Genomic DNA, 22,072 nt, shown 5'->3' with positions numbered 1-22,072 from the left:
ACTGTCAAGATCTGGTTGACCAAGTATATATTACAGTTTAAGACTTAAAAACATGTCGCGCGAGTGACTATAACACGTCAGTTAAACCATAATGTTAGTCTCACGACAGTTTAAATTCGACTTTAGTTGGCTTTGGTTATGTTATAAATGGGAAAGGCGGATTATAATCAAAAGGGTACTTTCCTACTAGCCTCTAGCTGCCCAGAAACCTGTTCCATTCTAATTTGAACTTTGTTTTTTTTTTTTCATTTATTTAGGTAAACAAACAGCCACTACAAGTTATACTTATTACACTAATTACCATAATATCTACCATATGTGTGGCCCACGGCGCTTACCACTAATTAGTATGAATAATGTTCATTCAGAGCTAAACTAATCACCGTTAGTCTTAAGGGCTCCCGGTGTCAACAACAACATAGAATGGTTAGTTATATTTATATATTTGGTAGGTACTGGAAATACATTATAAGTAAGAAACTAGAAGAAGTACCTACTTAAATTGTAGGGTTTGTTAAAACATCAATAATACGTTTTTTATAAACACTTAAACTACAACCAAAAATATCTACGTGATTAAATTTTTTATTGTAAGTATAGACAAGTCTGCGTAGAGGAGCGCGCTCACCAGCGTGCGTGCGGCAGCGGCCGGTTACAAACAGCTGGTGCGGGCGCGCCTCTCGCTGCCTACTGCGACTGGGTACTCTATAACTGAGTTTGTTGTTTGTTGTTTGTTGAGTTTGTGTTGAAAAAATGCAGGATGTGAGCTGCGTACCTCCCGCATTCTCAAACTGACCATACCTTCTCATCGTACTGGTTTCATGACTCATTCTTTCGCCGTCCAGGCTAGCCGTCTTTGAAATTCACTCCCTCTAAGTGTAAGGCCTGAGTGGACGCTCGCTCGGCGGGGCGTGCAGCGTGGCTGTGGGCTCACGCGTGATGTGAGCAGCGTGCACTAACGCTACGGCTTACGTAGGCGGACAACGCGCGAACGCGGCGCGGCGCGGCGCGGCGCGGCGAGGCGCGGTGGCGGCGCGGCGCGGCGAGGATGAAACAAACCGTTGATACGTATAGGTATGTCCTACTCGTACGTGAGCGATTTAGACGCGAAGCGGGGCGGCGGCCGCGCGGCGTTCGCGCGTTGTTCGCCTACGTAAGACGTAGCGTAAGGCCGCTCCTATACGTGCGCATTTGTTAGGGTTCCGTAGCCAAATGGCAAAAAACGGAACCCTTATAGATTCGTCATGTCTGTCTGTCTGTCCGTCTGTCCGTGTATGTCACAGTCACTTTTCTCCGAAACTATAAGAACTATACTGTTGAAACTTGGTAAGTAGATGTATTCTGTGAACCCACTGACTTAATATAAAAGAAATAGACACACAAAGCAGAACAAAAACGTCAAGAAATGTGGATCCCAATGACGTTTCGCACCATTTGCATTGATGATAAAAACGCTTACGTAAATTTTGAGTCAAGATAAATGTTTCGTACAGAAAAGAGCTTAATGTCGTAAGCATTAAGTGTCAAATTTGCAAACATAAGTACCAACACTGTTAAAAAATTTAGTCCGATGGCACTAAACGTAACGTATTTACGTCAAACAACGTCAAACGAGAATAATGAACGAATGGAGTCACTTTGGTACACTTTAATATGTATTACTGTACAGGAAAACCAATTGAAGTAATAAATAAAACAAATTTAATTTAATCGGGAGCTCAAATAAAATTAATTCGTGGTTCAAATTCAAACAAATTAAATTTTTAATTCGTAAGTATACGTCTTTAAATACTAATTTCCTTGAAATAAATTCTACTTATTAAATAACTGTGTATTTAAGATCTACATTTACTCATAGCACGGGTGCACGGGGAAATTTAGATACTGATTGGATTTTTTTTATAAAGTCTACCTATACTTTATAAAAAAAATCCTGTGGTTGTCACTGTGTTCCGACAGGTTTAGCATTTACAGTTAGTCGATATAAGCCCTTATTGGTGGTGTATATGTCGGAAACAGGGAAATGGGCCGAACACACAAGTGCCGTTTTGCCTTGTTTAAAACTGCATCACCCCTATCTCTTGCTATAATTAAATAGCAGTCCACTTTGCACGTCGCATAGGTTTTCTTGGAAATCTTCAATTTAAACATAATATTATTTCTTATGAATTCCATATAAAAATAAAAAAAAATATTGACCTCACATCGACTCATTAGAATTTTGTTCCTTGACATCCCTTCTTTGGTACTAACAAATTAATTTATTCAAAACCATAAAATTACCACCAGATTACATAAATTATGTAATGCTATCCAAAGAACTAACCGAAAGAAATACATTCCATTCTTTTTCCTTGCTTTATCATTGTTATTTTTACATATTTTAACGGCAAATTTCGTAATTGTTGACAACTTCACATTTGAGCGTTTCAAACAAGACTAAACGAAAAAGTAATGCATGATCTGTTTTGACATCACTTTTGTGGGGCCATTTTTGGCGGCTGATTGGGTATCCAGTTCTTTATACTATATCAATGTGTGAACCGCATTAAGATTTTCACACAAAAATAGAAAAAAAAACAATAAATTTTTGGGGTTCCCCATACTTAGAACTGAAACTCAAAAATTTTTTTTTTCATTAAACCTATACGTGTGGGGTATCTATGGATAGGTCTTCAAAAATGATATTGAGGTTTCTAATATCATTTTTTTCTAAACTGAATAGTTTGCGCGAGAGACACTTCCAAAGTGGTAAAATGTGTGTCCCCCCCCCTGTAACTTCTAAAATAACAGAATGATAAAACTAAAAAAAATACAGTAGAGTCCGATTAGTACGACTTCGCATATAACAACCAACCGCTTATAGCGACGTAAGTAGGTATAAGCACTTGTTTGGTTTTAGTACGAGCTACTATGAAAGTACAACCGTTTATTACGACTCCGCTTATAACGACCGACCGCTTTTAACGACGGAAATTGACACAAAATCCGTCCGTCAAGTCCGGTTACAACGACGAGCGACGTAATTTTTACAAATAAATTGTTGGTAAGAAGCTTACTCCGTCCCGCGCACCCAACTCCCCTCCCCCCTTTGCCTATACGCAGCAAGATGAAAAACTGTGACTTTTCGTAATCTTGCAAACTAAATAAAACCCAATTCGCATTATTCAATTGAGCTTAAACTTCACATACATAATTATGTAAGTTGGGTGACAATGCAATATTTTCGTACCTTCGAGCTGGAGGTGGCCATAGGAAATGTTTGATAATAATCCTAATTGAGTTTGGGTTTGTAAGAATAGGGATGTTGACAATTTTTTGGAACTGGTTTTATTTTGTAGATAGACACGTAATAATTACAGAAATAGTTATTTGTACAACAAGAGATCAAAGTTTGATATTTCTTCGAGTGCTTATTTTGAGTCCCGTGCAAGCGAAAGATTCTATAGTAGATTCACGAGCGTAGCGAGTGAATCTAATTTAGAATCTTGAGCATAGTAAGGGACTCAAAAGCGCACGAGATGTAAATAACTTTGATCTCGTGTAGTTCACAAAACTTTTCACCTCAGCAGTGAGAACATATTAGAGAACCCGAAAAATGTATTCCTTCTTCATCACTTACCTCTATTCACTCATGTTTTCTTAAGATATACCAACAATTAAGTTTTCACCTCAGCAGCTCAAACAAGGGTACTTTGCTACTTAAAAACAGTGAGCAAAATCGCATTTTGATCACTGAGTGAGCAAAATCGTATTTTGCTCATTTTGACACACTCGGTGAGCAAAATGCGATTTTGCTCACTGTTTTTAAGTTGCAAAGTACCCTTGTTCGAGCTGCTGAGGTGAAAAAAATATTAAAAAAATATATTCATTAATTTTGAATAAAAAAACATGTGTAATAAGTTTCGTGTTTAAATTTCGCGCCTAAACGCTCCAAACTGTCACGTGACCTTGATGACGTAACGGCGTTTTAAACAAACTGCAGTCAGACATTTTTTTTAATTCTTTATATGGCAACTGACAATTTTTTTTAAAGCCTTAACACACTACCGCATCGGACAGCGACCTTCTTTCTCGCTCTAACTTATAGCTGCGTCCTTAAAGCACCACCTTACACACGATCGATTCGTGCGCCGCACCGCACCAAGATCGCGTTTCGGTACGATAATCTGTAGACACTTAGGCAGGTTTTATACTTGTCTTTGGTGATTCCACTGTGATTACGTCACGCGCTCCGATTGGCGTTTGCAGTCACGTGATACTGGGCATTATTTTAAATACTTTTGATTATTTTTAATTAATTTATTACGCATATTTACACTTGCAAAATATGATTTTCCGCGTTCTAATATTCCCTGCTATGGTAAAAACATAACATGTTATATATTCGCGATTCATGTCAACATCCCTATTGTCTCAATTGAGTATAGGTAGCTTGGTGAAACAAAAGTAAACAGTCCGCGATAAAGGCTTGAGTCAAAATTGAAATGTCTGACAAAAAACTTATTTATTTTTTGATTGTCGATGTACGATTGTCACCTTGATTAGATCCCTAAAAATTACGACTTTTTATTTTACGGGATTCGAGTAGTTTGCGGATGATGAGTGAGTACGCGAACCTACAAAAGTGGCTTCTTCTAAACACACAAGTCTCTGCATTTAAGACTAAATGTTGTAATACTAACGTAAATGAATATTTTAATTAAAATGTTTTTTTTCGTTGATTGTCGCATAAGTATTAATAAATAAAAAATGATGTCATTACTTTGATTAAAAAATATATTAAAATTGGCAGTTCGTTTAGTGCGACGTCCGGTTAGTACGACGTAATATCAGCGGTCCCTTGGGCGTCGTTATAACCGGACTCTACTGTATATGATGTACATTACCGTGTAAACTTCCACCGAAAATTGGTTTGAACGAGATCTAGTAAGTAGTTTTTTTTTAATGCGTCATAAATCGCCTAAATACGGAACCCTTCATGGGCGAGTCCGAATCGCACTTGGCCGCTTTTTTAACATGCACGCCGCACGCCCCGCCCCGCTGCACGCCCAACTCGAGCGTCTACTCAGGCCTTACACTAAATATTAGACAAGCTACTAGTAAGTTTTCTTTCAAGCGGATGTTACGCAAGCATTTGCTAAAGCAAGAGTTCGAATAATATCCATCATTATTATATTTATAGTATGTATTTTATAAATATGTGGTAGTATATATATATTTTATTTATTTATGTAATTTATAAGTATAGTTTGCTTTTTTAACTCACTCAATATATTTTCTCTCTCTGCACCAATTGAAGGTATCTCTGTTTGGCCCTATGGTTGACTGGTAGAGAATGCCATTTGGCATTAAGTCCGCCATTTGTACATTGTTGTATATATTTTGTGCAATAAAGTTTAAATAAATAAATAAAAAATAATTTTTCATTTTGCTTGGCAAGGTTTGACGTATGGGCGGGTAGAGGCTAGTCAAAACAGTTTCATTTTTCCAGCCTGGCTATGGCTTTTATCACTACATAGTATAAAACAAAGTCGCTTCCCGCTGTCTGTCTGTCCGTATGTATGCTTAGATCTTTAAAACTACGCAACGGATTATGATGCGGTTTTTTTAATAGATAGAGTAATTGTTAACCCGTGCGAAGCCGGGGCGGGTCGCTAGTATAATTATAAACTACACAAGTGACGTCACGGCCAAATCACTTGCGATTTTCTAATAATTATATCAATACGATATCTGGAATCGCAACAAAAACCCGTGCAATCATGAATATCGTAACTAGAGATGCAACGGATAGTTGTTTGGCCGGATACCGGATACCGGATATCCGGCCTGGACACTGGTCGAATATCCGGTATCCGGCCGCCGGATATTCGGCCGGCGGAACTATGCCTACATTTTGAGTTTTGCAGGTGCGCGTCGTGCAGGGTTCGACCTGTTTCGTGGTGAACGTTCGCGCGGACACATGTCTAGGATCGTAACGAGTTTTATCACTTTTAAAAGAATAAACTTATTCGATTATTACCGTGACTGTTTTTAAATACCATTTTTTACCACAAAATGTGATAATTTTACTATCCGGTATGCGGCCGGATAGTAGGTCACTATCCGGTATGCGGCCGGATAGTAGGTCACTATCCGGTATCCGGCTGGATACTAAAATAACGGCCGGATAGGCCGGATACCGGATAGTAACCGGATATCCGGTGCATCTCTAATCGTAACGATAAATTGACACTGATTTTTGTCTCATTCTTGAATCAGGCGCCGCACGCGCTGACGATGTATGGAGCCCACAGACAAGACATCCTCTAGACTGAGCATAGTAGCGCTACCCCAGCACAAAACGGTAGTTTTACTCCATCTTCGAGTCAAAGTGTCTTTGTGTGACGTCCGTGTGTTTGAACGGAGCAATCACGGCACGGGACTCGCTCGCCTCGTCCCCCGCACCGCAGTATTTTTGGCAGCATCGGTTTCATGAAATAATTGCTCTAAACTCCGTCTAGAGGATTCCTAGTCCATGATGGAGCCCCTTGGTGCCTCTCTCATAGGCTGTAATAAAGACTCACGTGACCGGAACGTCTATAATGAGGCTTATAAGCGCGTCGACTAGCATCTCCACCCGGCTCTCCGCGTTCAGTATCGGCTGTTTGGGCGATGTCTGTGCCTCGTCTGTTGTTTGCTGAAAAAAAGGTAATAGATAAGGAGAAGTGATGCACCATTTTGTAGCCGACATAGTTGACAGCTAAATCAGATGGCGTTGTACCCTACAAGACTCCCTTAACCCCTTGAATAGGCTACATGACTAATTTTTTTTTATGGTATCAATCGATCGGGTTTGTTTTTAGGATCAAATGTCTATATGGGACCCACTGCATTAAAGTAACACAAAAGTCAGAAATTGTAGTCAAAGTCCGACAGTCCCACTTCACTCGCGAAACGCCCTATACAAATCGGCCAGAGGCCGTGACGTCATCGCCCATCTTGTAGTATGGACAAAACAAGAAAATTGCGTTTTTGTCGGTGAAATAATGCGTTTATGTATATAGTTGCTATACAATATTTTTTTGGATGAAATGTAAGGAATCGAATGGTACTTACCCTTACTTTTATCGTTTTTGGAAGTTAAAAAAAACTTAAATTTTGAAACTTTCAGTTCAGGTCCTGTAATTTTGTAATTTTTCAATATTTTATTTTAATATCCACATTATTGTGATAAATTGCTCGTTTGCTATCTATTTTATTTACTAGATTTTATTATAAAATTCAACATGTGTCATCATCCCTATTCCAGTCATAGACAATGTCAAAAACCATTTTTTAAAGGCTCATTTAGACGTTGCGAGAACTCGCATGCGAGTTTCATTACATTGCGTCGTTTGATCGGTCGGCTGAATTGATGTAACCTCAATGGTCCGTAGACCCAATAGTTTCAGAGATAAAGGGGGGGGAAATGGTCATTTTTTGTCTATTTTCTTGAATTACTTCTAAATTGTTTATCCTAAAATTATAAAAAAACCGGCCAAGTGCGAGTCGGACTCGCGCACAGAGGGTTCCGCGCCATCAACAAAAAATAGAGCAAAACAAGCAAAAAAACGGTCACCCATCCAAGTACTGACCCCGCCCGACGTTGCTTAACTTCGGTCAAAAATCACGTTTGTTGTATGGGAGCCCCAGTTAAATCTTTATTTTATTCTGTTTTTAGTATTTGTTGTTATAGCGGCAACAGAAATACATCATCTGTGAAAATTTTAACTGTCTAGCTATCACGGTTCGTGAGATACAGCCTGGTGACAGACGGACGGACGGACGGACGGACAGCGGAGTCTTAGTAATAGGGTCCCGTTTTTACCCTTTGGGTACGGAACCCTAAAAAATTGAGATTCTCACAATAAGCTCTTTAATTTATATGTAATGTAACACGGTATAGTTTGAATAACTTTATTTTTTAATTTTCTAATTTACCCCCCAAACGTGGCGTCCATGTTTAAAATTCATTTGTTTACGTTACATGTCCGTCTTTGGGTCACAAACTTACATATGTGTCCAGTAGTTTCGGAGAAAAAAGGCTGTGACAAACGGACAAACAGACGCACGAGTGATCTTTTTCTTTTGAGGCACGGAACCCTAAAAATAAATAAAACCACTTACGTCGGCAACGGGCGGTCTTCGGTCCTGCACTATGATATCAAGATGGCGGCAGACCTCACACTCTGGAACCATCTCCACCAAATACTTGACCACGGCGCGGATCACGAACAGCGCGTTGAATGTGTGCCAAGCCAGCATCACACTGGAAATAATATTACATTCTTCACCACACCAGTTGGTAAAGGCTCTCTTTATTATTCAAAAACCGATAGCATCGTTGCATTTTATTCACATGTGAGGCAAAGTAATCAAATGCAAATTTGGAGTTGTTTTCTTATGTTTGCTGGTTGAATTGACTTTAAAATGATGATTTTGAATGATAAATATTTAATTACATTCATTTTGAATCGATTTGCTTTGTTAGATATTCTACAGTTAGTATAAATGTTCCTTGTGTTGGTGTGGTAAAAATGTCTGTGTTTCACTCGGTGGCAAAATCTGTTTAACCTTTGAAACCCTGGCACTGCTCAGGTATTAATATTAGCACGAGAGGTGTAACAACAACTTTGCCCCCTTGTAAAACAAATAACTATACAGGGTGTCCCAAGAAGTAGTGATATACTGAAGCTGGGAGGTAGAGGACCTAGAGGGCTATCTGAATCACCCCCATGTATGTTCCGCGATTTTTCGTATTTTCGGAGTTATGATTTTTTTTAATTTTTCACCTATCGCCGAGTACGATGAGATTTTTATTTATGGTGATGTTTTATTTTTCTAAGCGCCCTTGAAGTTGTGAACATACTGGGTAATTTTATCTTTCTTGGCATTAATTTTTTTTTTAATTCCATTCAAAGATCTAACGATAGTAAATGTTACCATACTGAATTGGCCTATCTATCAGCGTAGCACACAAAAAAAATCAAGCATCTACCGCAATAATTCACGTCACCATAAATAAAAATCTCATCGTACTCGGCGATAGGTGAAAAATTAAAAAAAATCATAACTCCGAAAATACGAAAAATCGCGGAACATACATGGGGGTGATTCAGATAGCCCTCTAGGTCCTCTACCTCCCAGCTTCAGTATATCACTACTTCTTGGGACACCCTGTAGAACTTCTACTGAATTAATAATTTTATTATTATTTCGACTATAGATTAATGTTAAATGACCTTTCGGATACTCAGATTTATTTATTTAATCGTATGGCAAACATATTGTAAAAACAGAAACATACATAATTATAAGTCTACACTAAGACCATTCAGCCACTTTAAGGCTTCGTCGCTCAGGGTGATCAGGGCATCGGGCGGGCAAGCGGCATAGCGCGTTATGGGGCAGTCTTGGATTATATGCTGGATGGTTTAGGCCTCCGCACCGCAGCCGCAGGCCGGGGAATCCACCCACCCACAGCGGTGTTTGTAATAGGCGCATCGACCGTACTCAGATACTAAGATATAAATTTTCAACATTATCAGAACAAAAATGAAGAAATTCAAGATGGCGGCCGTGTTTTAGAATTTTGACTACAGAATAAGAGACTTTTAGAACCTACTTGTCGCTGGTGGGCGAGGCGAGCAGTTCAGTGGCGCGCGTGATGAAAACTTGCACCAGGGCGCCGAGGTTGCCCGTGTCCCCGTTGTTGGCCAGGAACTGCTGGAGCAGGTTCTCGGTGCTGGAGTCGAAGATTAGCTGCTCCTCGCTGAAAAAAAAAAGAAAAAAAAATCATTTGCCAAAAAGTTTACAAGTTTTACTTAACCTATGAATGCCACACTAGGCTACGCCTGTCTTGCGGAGTCAGATTGAAGACAATACTAAATTGAGTTACCTGCATCCTACGCTGAATACTATAATTACAGGGTGGTCCTAGCCTCCTAAGGCCCAAGGTCCTACCTACCTATAGCCAGAGCTGGGCACCGTTAATCAAAAATAAAAAGTTAACTTCGTTAAACGTTAAAACGTTACTTTTCAAAAGTTTTAACGGAAGTTAAAGTTAATCGTTAACTCGAAATCGTAAATATACGCAATAGGAAATAAAACTACCAAGTAGAAATAATGATAAATCTTGATTTTTATTAAAGACTAATCTACTAATTAACATGGTAATCATTACTAATTAATAATAGCATGGCCAATAAAAATATCATTCGCTAGCATCTGCCGCTCGGTCTCGAATAGTAAGTAAGTTGTTATATTTGTCTCGCTCGCACCCGTATATCTTATATGGCAACTGCTCAGGTTGCCGCGATCGACTCTGTCATACTCTCGTAATAACAAAATTAATACGGCACATGGGGTAAACAATATTAGACTCTTATTCAGTAGTACAAGCGATTCGCTCTATGTAAAGTTGCACTGCATACAAACCTAACGCAAACTAGTCGGAACGTAATCGGCGCGGCGCGGTAGCGCGCGGCCTTGGTGTGAGTAGGTACTTAGGTATTAACGATCAGTGTTGGCATCAATCTGAACTAAATCAATCCGGATTGATCAATCGAATTGACGCGTCAATCCGAATTGATTCAATTCTGATTGACGGGTCAATCCGATTGAATCAATTGGAATTAACGCATCAATCCTCAATTCGGATTAAATCAGTTCTCAATCTAGATTAACCATTAACCATCTTGTTATCAGCAGGGTGGCGTAATGCAGGTAGTAAAGTAAGTACGCGGCTAAAGTGTAGAATCTAAATATTGCCGTTGAAACCATGTTTTGCACCTCAGATATCGATTTTGAATGCAAGCAGTCACTTTCAAAGAATGTCACTAAAATGTCCCAAAACAGGACACCTTTCAATATTGCAGTTGAAAAGATGTTTAGAAACCTCTGGTTACCTCAGATATCGATTTTAAACGCAATCGGGTAATTTCTAGAAATGTCCCAAAAAAGGACATCTCTCAATATTTCCCTCGGAAACAAGTTTCGAAACCTTTGGGCACCTCAGATATTGATTTTGAACGCTATCGGTTAATTTCAAGGAAAGTCCCGAAAATGTTCCAAAAAGGACATCCTTCATATTGCCGTCGGAAACATGTTTCGGAACCTTTGGTAAACTCAGACACTGCTTTTGAACGCATTTGGTCAGTTTAGAAAAATGACCTAAATAAAAAGGACGTTAGGTAGGTACCTACATACAAAGTAATCGTCAATCCGAATTGATGATTGAGGATTGACCGATCAACTCGAATTAACGATTGGTAATCGTCAATCTTCAATCAGTAGATTTAGAATTAGTTTCGTCAATCGTCAATCATCAATTCGAATTGATCAGTCAATCCTCAATCGTCAATCGTCAATTCGAATTGATTTTTTGCCAACACTGTTAACGATTAACGGACTTAAGGAAAGTTAACGGAAGTTGTTATCTACTCGAAAACTTAACTTCGTTAATTAACGATTAACGGACTTCTGCCCAGCTATGCCTATAGCTTGACTATACTGACCTTAAAGCAACACGGAAGGGAGGCGGTATTCGCACTATTTCCCTTCTGCCGATGTACAAGATCAACTGATCTAGCGCGGGTAATAAAACTAGTTGCACTTGGATTTTAAACTAGACCGAATCCAGTCGCGCGAGTGAACACTGCTACACAAAAATGCCTATTTGCTCGGTTTTTTGTTGTAAAAACAGGTCGAATACATCAAATTTACAGAAGATGGTGTTACATTTCACCATAAAGTAAGTATAGTATAGAGTAATCGGCCCATACAAGCCTCGCTTAGTTCCACAAAAATCCAAGAGATGTCACTCAGAGCACCATTGGGCCTAAATATATATTTGTGTTATTTCATATCTTGCCAATTTTTAAATTAACATGTATAGTTCTAATTTATTTAGCATATTACAACAAAAACCTTTTAAAACATCCATTTACACATAGTAAATCGACGCAGAAAAAAATAAATAAATAATGGCATGAACTATTCTAAGCGCCATCTATCGCATTACTAGACAGTTAGTTTCTTGCCGTTGTAACACACTAAATAGCTCGATTGTTTGAGAAAGACTATCAATAGATGTCACTGTAGTAAATCCTCATACTTTATGATCATATCACAGACAACATATCAACATTATTAAGTAATAAATAATATAATTTTTCTCAAAAATGGACGGCAAAGTCGACGTTGCCGGTTAAAAAATAGGTCGCGAAGTGTGTAGTTTATGGTCATTCTAAAAATTAAAAAGTTAAAAACATTGCTGTATCGATTTCGGGACTGCAATGTTGCATACAAATTCCATTATTAAACGAGTTCCAAACTTTTTAAAACTTTAAATGGCCATATCAAATGAAGGCATAGGTCCATTAAACAGCCGAACAGATGATCAGCACTTATTATTAATATAATGTTGGTACCGCGACTATTTAGGTGTCTCAAATACGTTGGCGTATTTTCAGCAGAAAAATACACTTCTATTTTTTTTAAAGGCGGCAAGCAAATCTTTTTAATGGTTTTACTTTTCTCTGTGAAAATTAGAACGCTGCTTCTGTAAAATATCTCTTGCACCATTTTTGAGAAAAGCACTATATATGACTCGGCTGGAAGGCTACTTGCTGGCTTCGGATTCAATTAAACGGACTCCCAAGGTCGTCCGTTTAAAACGAATCCTCAGCTTGCAAGTAGCTACTTCCGAACCTCGACAATAATGTACTATTTTTCTTAGAAACGTGATAATAATTAAAATATATTAAACCTACATGGTATCATCAGCCACACTGTTAAGTGTTAACTGTACCGATGTACAGTTAGGAGTGTTGCTGTTTGTATATTAATTTACTTAACCTTACGCATTACAAAATTGTCCTCATATAGCTATACATATATTTTAGGACAGTCTTACACTAATCGACCTACTTGGTAACAAAACATTGTAAATTCTTGAGTAGTTTGAATAGCAGGGCAGGTGACAAAAACTTGCTCAAAAGCATAGAAGGTAGCATCCTATAGAAGTGGTGTACGCGTGCCTCCGTGAGGGACAAAACATGTAAATTCGACCAATCATAGCGTCGCATTGCGCCGCTATGATTGGTCGAATTTATTTGTTATGGTGGGCAACAAATGAATTCGACCAATCACGGTGGTCAATTTACGGTGGGGAATAAAACAAGATGTGAGACTGTGACAAGGACAAACAATAATAGCGCTTTCGCTGCTACTCCTACTGAAAGATACATAAGACTATCCCGTTCTGTCAGTTATCCCCTGCTTCTATTCATGCTCAAAAGAGAAGAGACATCCGACATTTAAAAAAATATCCCTATATGTATGAGAGCAATAATACAATGTGTAAATGTAAATACATACATATCTTATATTTTATGATCATATCAAAGCTGGAAGTCCTAGGTTCGGATCCCCCTAAAAGTGTATTAATATGGTGTCCCATGGTGGTGGCCCATTTGTCCCCGCCGCCATACAAGAGGTGTGGACAGATGGGAATAGATATAGACCATTAATATATACACACACAATTAAAGCAGCCTGTGGGTGAACTACACGCAAAGGCAGTACAGTGCCCTGCGTGTACAGTACAATAATGCATTTAGGGTGCTGATGGGGCTTCCTCGCTACTGCAGCGCGTCAACAATGTTTGCGGAGGCGCGCGTAGATAGTTTTGCTGCCATTATGCGCAAAAGAGCCACTTCATTGTTATGCAGGGTGAGGAACAGCACCAACAGCATCCTAGCCATGTATGCAGGCAGGTTTGATGGGGCCTACCTGAACCACTGTGGTGCACTCCATATGTGCATAAATAAATAAATAAATATGTAAATATAATGATTAATGTAGTTAGTTAATAAGTTTGTGTGTGTGTACCTACTAACATTAGTTGTAAGATTAAATGTGTCACTAACGAAATTGATCCTTTGTTGGTCTTAAATAAATTTAATTTAATTTAATTTTAATTTAATTTAAAAAACAAATAAATGTCCTATGAGGATTTGAACCCAGGACCTCCTACTTCATAGCACATAGCAGAGCAGGGTCACTGTCACTACTGACTAGCTAGGAGGCCGTAGAAATAATATACAATTTATATATATTTAAATTAAGTACAGTCAGCGTCGTATAGTAGGTCGCATCCAAAGTATTCAAATAGTTCAGTACGCCATACAAATAATATGGTGTACCGAACTATTTGAATACTTTGGATGCTACCTACTATATGACGCTGACTGTACTTATATAACAATTAACAAATCAGACTGGTAGCCACAGTTTAATGGCTAATCTAGGATTAAAACTTTTTAGTGGCTTGCCATTATGTTCAAAACATTTAGCTTCATACCACATCAAATATTTAAGTTTACCGCCATTGCCCGCCAGCATTGAACAAATTGGTTGTTAGTGGGTAGACAAAATAAAGTCACTATCATGTTAAACATTGAATTTATTAATTGTATTTTATTATTTTTAAGAGAATCTTCATAGCATGTGTCTGTCCGTTGAAACAGGAATCAATCTCAACCATCTTCCACTCAAAATATTTTACTTGTGGTACAGTCGCCATCAGATATATCGGAGCGGCCAAGGCGCTCACAAATATCTGAACACGCCTCTATTGTCAGGGCGTTAGAGTGCGTGTTCAGATATTGTGAACACCTTGGCCGTTCCGATATATCTGATGGCGACTGTACAGAGATGCATTGACTATTTCATCTTCACTCTCTTGTTGCATACATTGTAACTTCTAGTGGCTAGAGGCTGGGTCCTGAAATCAGAAACATATTTTTTATATATAAAATGTAATAATATCACAATAAAGTTTAATACACATTGCCTTCACATTGGAGTCTGTTTGCAAACACTAACCATTGTATAGATTTAGACCAAGAAAAGTATGCAGCGATATTGATCGCCTGCGCAGTACATGTGTTATTTTAAATGTCAAACATCTTTGAAATTATGACGTACCTTTCTTCTTTCTTGCTCTAACTCTAAATACTTTGGAATCTTTTGCTTGCTCGGGTATCAATATTAGCATGGGGGGTTAAAATAAAACTTGACAATAGTTATTAGTGGGCAAGGGGGCAAAGCAGTTGTTTAACCGCTCATGCTAATGTTGATTCCAGGGCAAGCAGAAGATTTGAACTATGAGCGTAGCGAGTGGTTCGAGAAGTGGAATCTTGAGCGTTGTGAGAATTCAAGGCACGAGGGTTAAACAAACATTGCCACCTAATGAAACACAGAATTTATCACCATGCCAATGCAGGAAAAATACCAACTATAAAATACCAAAAAAATCAAATCCACATGAACATTATAAAGAATTTATAATTCAAAATCATCATTTAAAAGTAAATTCTACCAGCTAACATAAGGAAACTCAAAATTTAGATCTGATTACTTTGCCCCACATGTGGGATAAATCATAAATGCAATTTTCTCATTAGTATTTGAACAATCAAGGGGGCCTTTACCAGTTGGTGTGGTGATAAATTATTTAATTAACCTTTGTATTCAAAACAAACTTACCTGAAGTGTTAATTTTTTATCAATTTTATCATTTATTGGCAAACAGTAGACACTGTCAGATTAATATGTAGGTTTTACCATTAGTAGTGTTCCGTTACTACATCGGCAATTCACGTCATCATCACAGGTCTTTTCGTCTATTGCAGACGATTTATGCATTGCTGTTTAGACAACGGGTTTGGTGATTGTGGAGGCCGATGCGTGAGCGGCACGACCTCCCACATTTTGGGCACATGTCACGCTTAGCACAGTCTTTAAAGCGCCACATCGGTCTTCCAACTTTCCTTTTAGCATACCTACGCAACTGCACCAAGCAAGACACGTCTAGGTATTCTATTCACGTACTTGTACTATAGTTCAAATGAAGCTATAATATGAAATTAATAAGTTTGTATAAACAGAAACAAAGCAAAGGCAACCAACAAACGCGGTGCCGCTTTGTGGCGACTTGACTATTTGACAGTTTATTTTTAGTGTTGCCGTTGAAAGTTCTTTCTTGTCCCTAAATAGAGCTTTTATGATTTATACAACAATATTATTAGTTCAAATAAAATATGATATTCCAAAAGACTACAAATAATATTATATAGTACTTAAATTCCAAAATAATGATAATTATGCCTCAGTGTCCATTTCTGAGGGCCTACCGCGAACCACGTTCGACGTGTTGCCTCTCTGTCGCACTTGTAAATTCGTACGTAAGTGTGACAGGGAGGCAACACGTCGAACGTGGTTCGCGGTAGGCCCTCAGCTTTTTTAAGGAACAGGCGTATAACATTACCCTGAAGTAGGGGACTAATTTTAAAATAGCAATAATCATTACTTGATGCCGTTTTTGACGTTTCTGTGCACGCTGTTGTCTGTCTATACTTATAGGTCACATAATTAGTGATACAAACACCTGCCTGGTCAATATACGCAAAATTAGATATATTTATTCTAATTATAACAGAAAAAGTTTATTAAAACAAACATTAAATGCTTTTGTATAATAATTTCAGGTTTGATAGGTACGGGTTTTGCCATGGGAGAAGTTGAAAAGGAACGTTATGAAAACATATCTTTGTATGTATAGGTACTAAGATGGTACAAATCATGTACAAATCTGTTGCTTAAAAATAAAAGCACGACGCGACGTTGCCAAACTGCTATGAGTTACTGCGAAGCGAGTCCAGTTTAACTCGACAACGTCGCATCGTATTGTTACAATAGGGTATTTTCGTACTAGTCAAATCAGTTACTTTTTTTTATAGTTATTGCAATGCAACTTGTATCGTAAATTTTTAGAAGGCACGATAAGAGTGAATTGAGCATGAATTGAGGTATTTTATCTCATTAGGATCGAAAGAGCTCGTGAATTTGAGTACAAATAACACAAAAGTGGCAAAAAAGATCACAATATAAAAAATGGCAAAAAATAGTAGTTTTCGATATAAGTGCGAGAAGTATGTCATTTTGCACGAGTACCGAGCTTTCGATTTTTCCGGAAATATACTGAGGGGCTACCGCCAAAACCGAAATTCGCAAATTGCGGGGATCTTTCTCTTTTACTCCAATGCAGGCGTAATTAGAGTGACAGAGAAAAATGCCCGCAATTTGCAAAATTCGATTTTCGCGGTTATAGCCCTGTCACTTACAACGGATGCCTTTGCTTTGATATCTGGTGGCGTTAAATTAACTCCAAAATCGTCTGAATCACTCATTTTTATTTAATAACTTATGCTTTCTTGGCAATTACTTACAAACATAAATCACTTTAAATGTTGAATAAAAAAGGCGGGAAGGGAATAAAAAAAGTTTTACTTTTAATTGCCATTTTTTTCAATGTGGATTCTGTTGTCACTGTTGTCAGCATTATGCCAATTGAAGAGAAATTGTATTATTAAAATTAATAAAATTAATTTTCAGAACATATAATTATACATGGTCAACCAGATCTTGACAGTAGAAAAAGGCGGCAAATTTGAAAAATGTAGGCGCGAAAGGATATCGTCCCATAGAAAATTTGAATTTCGCGCCTTTATTTTACTGACAAGATTTGGTTGACCAGCTATATGTAAAAAAACATGAATCTTTTGTTATTTCATTATATTGATATATATCTAATTAATTACATTTATATTAAGTGTATAAAGTGTATTGTACGAACGTCAGCTTCATTCTGTCGCGCGTTGTTCAAGTAATACTATTGGGTCTCGAATAATACTCCTTTATGCCCAATCGCGCGTTGTTCAGGTGGGTCATTTATAAGCGGGTCTCGCATAATACTCATTTATTTAAAATGTATCAATCAGATTACTTTTTAGCACTAGTGTAAAAAAATCAAACTTTACGCACGATTTGCAGCTACAAAAACTAAACTTTTTGAGCAATTGGATTAAAAAAATATAAAGAAACTCTCAAGTACCAGTGGCATGGTGGCATATAGACGGACTTACGCCAGTAGTAATGTCTAATCCTTTTGCCATGCACCAATGGTAGCATGCGCAAAATTATTATGACAGGTATTTATTTTCAGCCGGTTTAAATAGTTTCGGCAAGACTTATGTAGCATTCTTATAATATATAAATATTATCATCACCACAGTATCGTTTTCCGAAATTACTTTATGGTTATACCGTTTGGCTACGCTATTTCTCTGTACCCTGCCTCTCCCTTCCCTCCCTGTACTCCTTAAGTGCCCGAACTCTCTTTACTCATACTGAAAGATACATAAGACTATCCTGTTCGGTCATTTCCTTCCACCCCTCATGCTTGATCCAGTTTTAAACTAGATTCATGATTTATTCAATACGCTATAAAGCGACATCTGTTGATTACTTCTAATCGTTGGCAACGACATATGTCTAATAACTTTCAATGAAGACGTATAGATGTCGTTAGGAATTCTATGATTTGGATGTGACACAGCGCCATCTTGTATCCATGATAGGCAACAGTGCTTTTTCAGTGACGCCATCTGGTAATGGTGCGCTTTTAGGCGGTCACATTTGAATGTATGGGATAGCAGCGTCTGTATATATGTAGTCTGTGATTGTACGAACGTCAGCTTCATTCTGTCGCGCGTTGTTCAAGTAATACTATTGGGTCTCGAATAATACTCCTTTATGCCCAATCGCGCGTTGTTCAGGTGGGTCATTTATAAGCGGGTCTCGCATAATACTCATTTATTTAAAATGTATCAATCAGATTACTTTTTAGCACTAGTGTAAAAAAATCAAACTTTACGCACGATTTGCAGCTACAAAAACTAAACTTTTTGAGCAATTGGATTAAAAAAATATAAAGAAACTCTCAAGTACCAGTGGCATGGTGGCATATAGACGGACTTACGCCAGTAGTAATGTCTAATCCTTTTGCCATGCACCAATGGTAGCATGCGCAAAATTATTATGACAGGTATTTATTTTCAGCCGGTTTAAATAGTTTCGGCAAGACTTATGTAGCATTCTTATAATATATAAATATTATCATCACCACAGTATCGTTTTCCGAAATTACTTTATGGTTATACCGTTTGGCTACGCTATTTCTCTGTACCCTGCCTCTCCCTTCCCTCCCTGTACTCCTTAAGTGCCCGAACTCTCTTTACTCATACTGAAAGATACATAAGACTATCCTGTTCGGTCATTTCCTTCCACCCCTCATGCTTGATCCAGTTTTAAACTAGATTCATGATTTATTCAATACGCTATAAAGCGACATCTGTTGATTACTTCTAATCGTTGGCAACGACATATGTCTACTAACTTTCAATGAAGACGTATAGATGTCGTTAGGAATTCTATGATTTGGATGTGACACAGCGCCATCTTGTATCCATGATAGGCAACAGTGCTTTTTCAGTGACGCCATCTGGTAATGGTGCGCTTTTAGGCGGTCACATTTGAATGTATGGGATAGCAGCGTCTGTATATATGTAGTCTGTGATTTCACATGTAATATTTTTTTTACATATCATACGTTTAATTACATTTAAACACAATGATTATATTTTAGTTTCATGTAATTATTGGATTTATCGATTCTTCCATGATTCTTCTCGCCCAGTACAAATTGTGGATCGGTCGAGCGATAAATCCGACTTCTCATCTCTTGACGAAAATGTGTTAGTGTGCGTGTTGTGAGTTTGTGACACTTGTGACTCGTCCGTACACAAAAACAGATCGAGGTGTGCAAGATTTGTCTGTGTAGGGCAGCGGTCGGCAACCTTTTAGCAGCCAAGGGCCACATAGTAGTTAACGAATTTGACGCGGGCCGCACTTTGTTAATATTTATGACTTTATCAGACATTTTCGTTTGTCAATATTACATACAAAATAGCCAGGGAGGCTCGCGGGCCGCAAGTGACAGGTTCACGGGCCGCATGCGGCCCGCGGGCCGCGGGTTGCCGACTGCTGGTGTAGGGTGTCATTTTCTATGTACATATATGTGTCGTCATTACAGATTGGATTTTGTACGTATATCGCTTGGGCCTATCCCTTCTGACGTGTCGGAAGCCCGTGTTGATCGAAGATACTGACTGATTATACTGTGTGGAATATAATAGTAAATGATGAGACTTACACACTGCTAGGAGGGGTAATGTTGAACGACAACATCTGGTTCCAGAACGGGTCGTTGGGGCTGATGATGTCCGGAGACACGAAGCGCTCCAACAGCTCATTGTTAGACAGCTCCCCGTAGCGGCTGACTGCCACCCCCATCTTTCTGGAATTACCATATTCAAGTCATCTTCAGATAATAAATCAATCTGTTACCCCTAGAGTGCTCGCTGATTACTTTGTATGTTTTTTTTTCTCGTAATGTGTTAATCATACAGGATTCTGACTCTTGGAGACCCTATACATCTCTAAGGATAATTTGATAAACTATGTTATTTTTTAGTTCTGACACTTAGAGACATTTACACCTCTAAATAAGTTTAGATTTTTTTTCCATGTATCTGTTTTGTTTTTATTTGAATATTATTATTATAGTTTTTTTATGTAATTCGACATTAAGAGACCTTATACATCTCTAAGTAATTGTATTACATTAGTTTGATTTGGTAGTTGTAGTTGTATTTAATAATTGTTGATGTATTTTTATTATTTTTTTGCTTGTATGTAAATTCAATGTTGACGTGTAAAAGTGCCCTTGTGGCCTATTTGCTGAATAAATGTTGAAGTTGAAGTTAAACAATACATTTGTTAAGGTCTTATTTTTTACTACTAAGGGCCACTTGCACCATTCCCATTCCAACCAGTTAAACCTGGAGTTACCATGGTTACCAGTACAATTTAGTGGGATGGTGCAAGTGGCGCTAACTGGCTCTAAGAGTACTAAGTTAAGTAATATAATAGTTAAGTATTATTTCTAATAGTTATTGATTTATTATATTCCATAAAAATGATTAAAAATTGATACTAAACATTATTTTAAACTAAATTATCTAACAATTTGTAAGCTATATTGCAAATAAATAGAGTCCACTAATGGAAATAACATTTATTAAAAAAAAAACACCAAGTGCCATGGAGCAATTACATTAAAATTGAGATAATAATAAAGGAGGATGAAACATTACATTACAAACCATGTCAGAAATGATAAGTAATCATACTTGTTATCAAAACAGAGCTATATATTGCACACATAGGAAACTAGCCATATATAAAAAAAATAGATATTTTGAGGTTATTAGGTGATTAACAAAATAAGAAAAGAAATATAAAAAAAAGAAAAAAAAGTGTATTTCATATTGACTATGACTATTTGCTTCATTGTAAGATAAGTAAATTGGTTTTTATACACAAATAAACTGGTATGAATCATAGGCCGACGGTGTTGTTCACAGTAAATAATCAAACAATGATGATTGTGTACGACTGAACAGTAAGTGGCTTGGAGGATATAATCAAACGGAGACGCCATGTCTGTAATTTTCTGTACAAAACAGTCTGCCGATTTTTGCGGGGGAGGGGAACGTCAAATGTATGCGTAACGTAAAAATAGCCATGTCAGATAAACGTCAGTCCATACATTGTGTATGACCGTTGGCCGCCTATTTTCGACAGAGGGGAAAGCCCGTTAATGGCTACTCCGTTTAGTTGTATCCTCCAAGGTAAGTGGCTACAAAAAACTTGTCAAATACTCAGTCTGTATAGGCGGTACCACCACCCCCTAAACCATAATCAACTCAATTTTAGTTTCATTAAATTCATATTTAAAGCTAGTTAAGGACAGATTATAAAGAACATTTCTGTCGGCATTTGTAAGAGGATTAATTGAATTCTTCGACGGATATTGAAAACTAAATACAAACATACAAAACAATGGAATTCTATGTCTAATACGACACCTGTAGATCCATAATTACTAACCTTGGTAACAGGTGATGTGTCACACAAATTTAATGAAAAAAAAAGTGCAATTTCTTCCTTAATATCGAGATTTTCACAAAAGTTTCATCAACTATTTTCCTTGGCCACGAATTCACTGCCGACTTGTCAT

At 37.7% G+C, this 22,072-nt stretch overlaps 1 protein-coding gene across 1 annotated transcript in view; it reads right to left on the bottom strand.

Annotated features, from left to right (window-relative positions):
- LOC134659173 (dymeclin) overlaps positions 1-22,071 on the bottom strand; it is a 45,835-nt gene extending 23,764 nt beyond the window's left edge. Inside the window, exons 1-5 of the mRNA XM_063514804.1 lie at positions 21,943-22,071; positions 20,144-20,287; positions 9,650-9,796; positions 8,152-8,293; positions 6,570-6,682 (exon numbers count right to left, since the gene is read on the bottom strand). Of these exons, the coding sequence (XP_063370874.1) occupies positions 6,570-6,682; positions 8,152-8,293; positions 9,650-9,796; positions 20,144-20,283 (542 nt within the window). The 5' untranslated portion in view covers positions 20,284-20,287; positions 21,943-22,071. The remainder of the gene's footprint in view (positions 1-6,569; positions 6,683-8,151; positions 8,294-9,649; positions 9,797-20,143; positions 20,288-21,942) is intronic.
- Position 22,072: the final 1 nt, after the last annotated feature.

Source organism: Cydia amplana, chromosome 24 (assembly GCF_948474715.1).
Source record: "Cydia amplana chromosome 24, ilCydAmpl1.1, whole genome shotgun sequence".
Classification (NCBI taxonomy): Eukaryota; Metazoa; Arthropoda; class Insecta; order Lepidoptera; family Tortricidae; genus Cydia; species Cydia amplana.
Note: the sequence above shows the minus strand (reverse complement) of the source record. Positions and strands in the feature narration are given on the sequence as shown.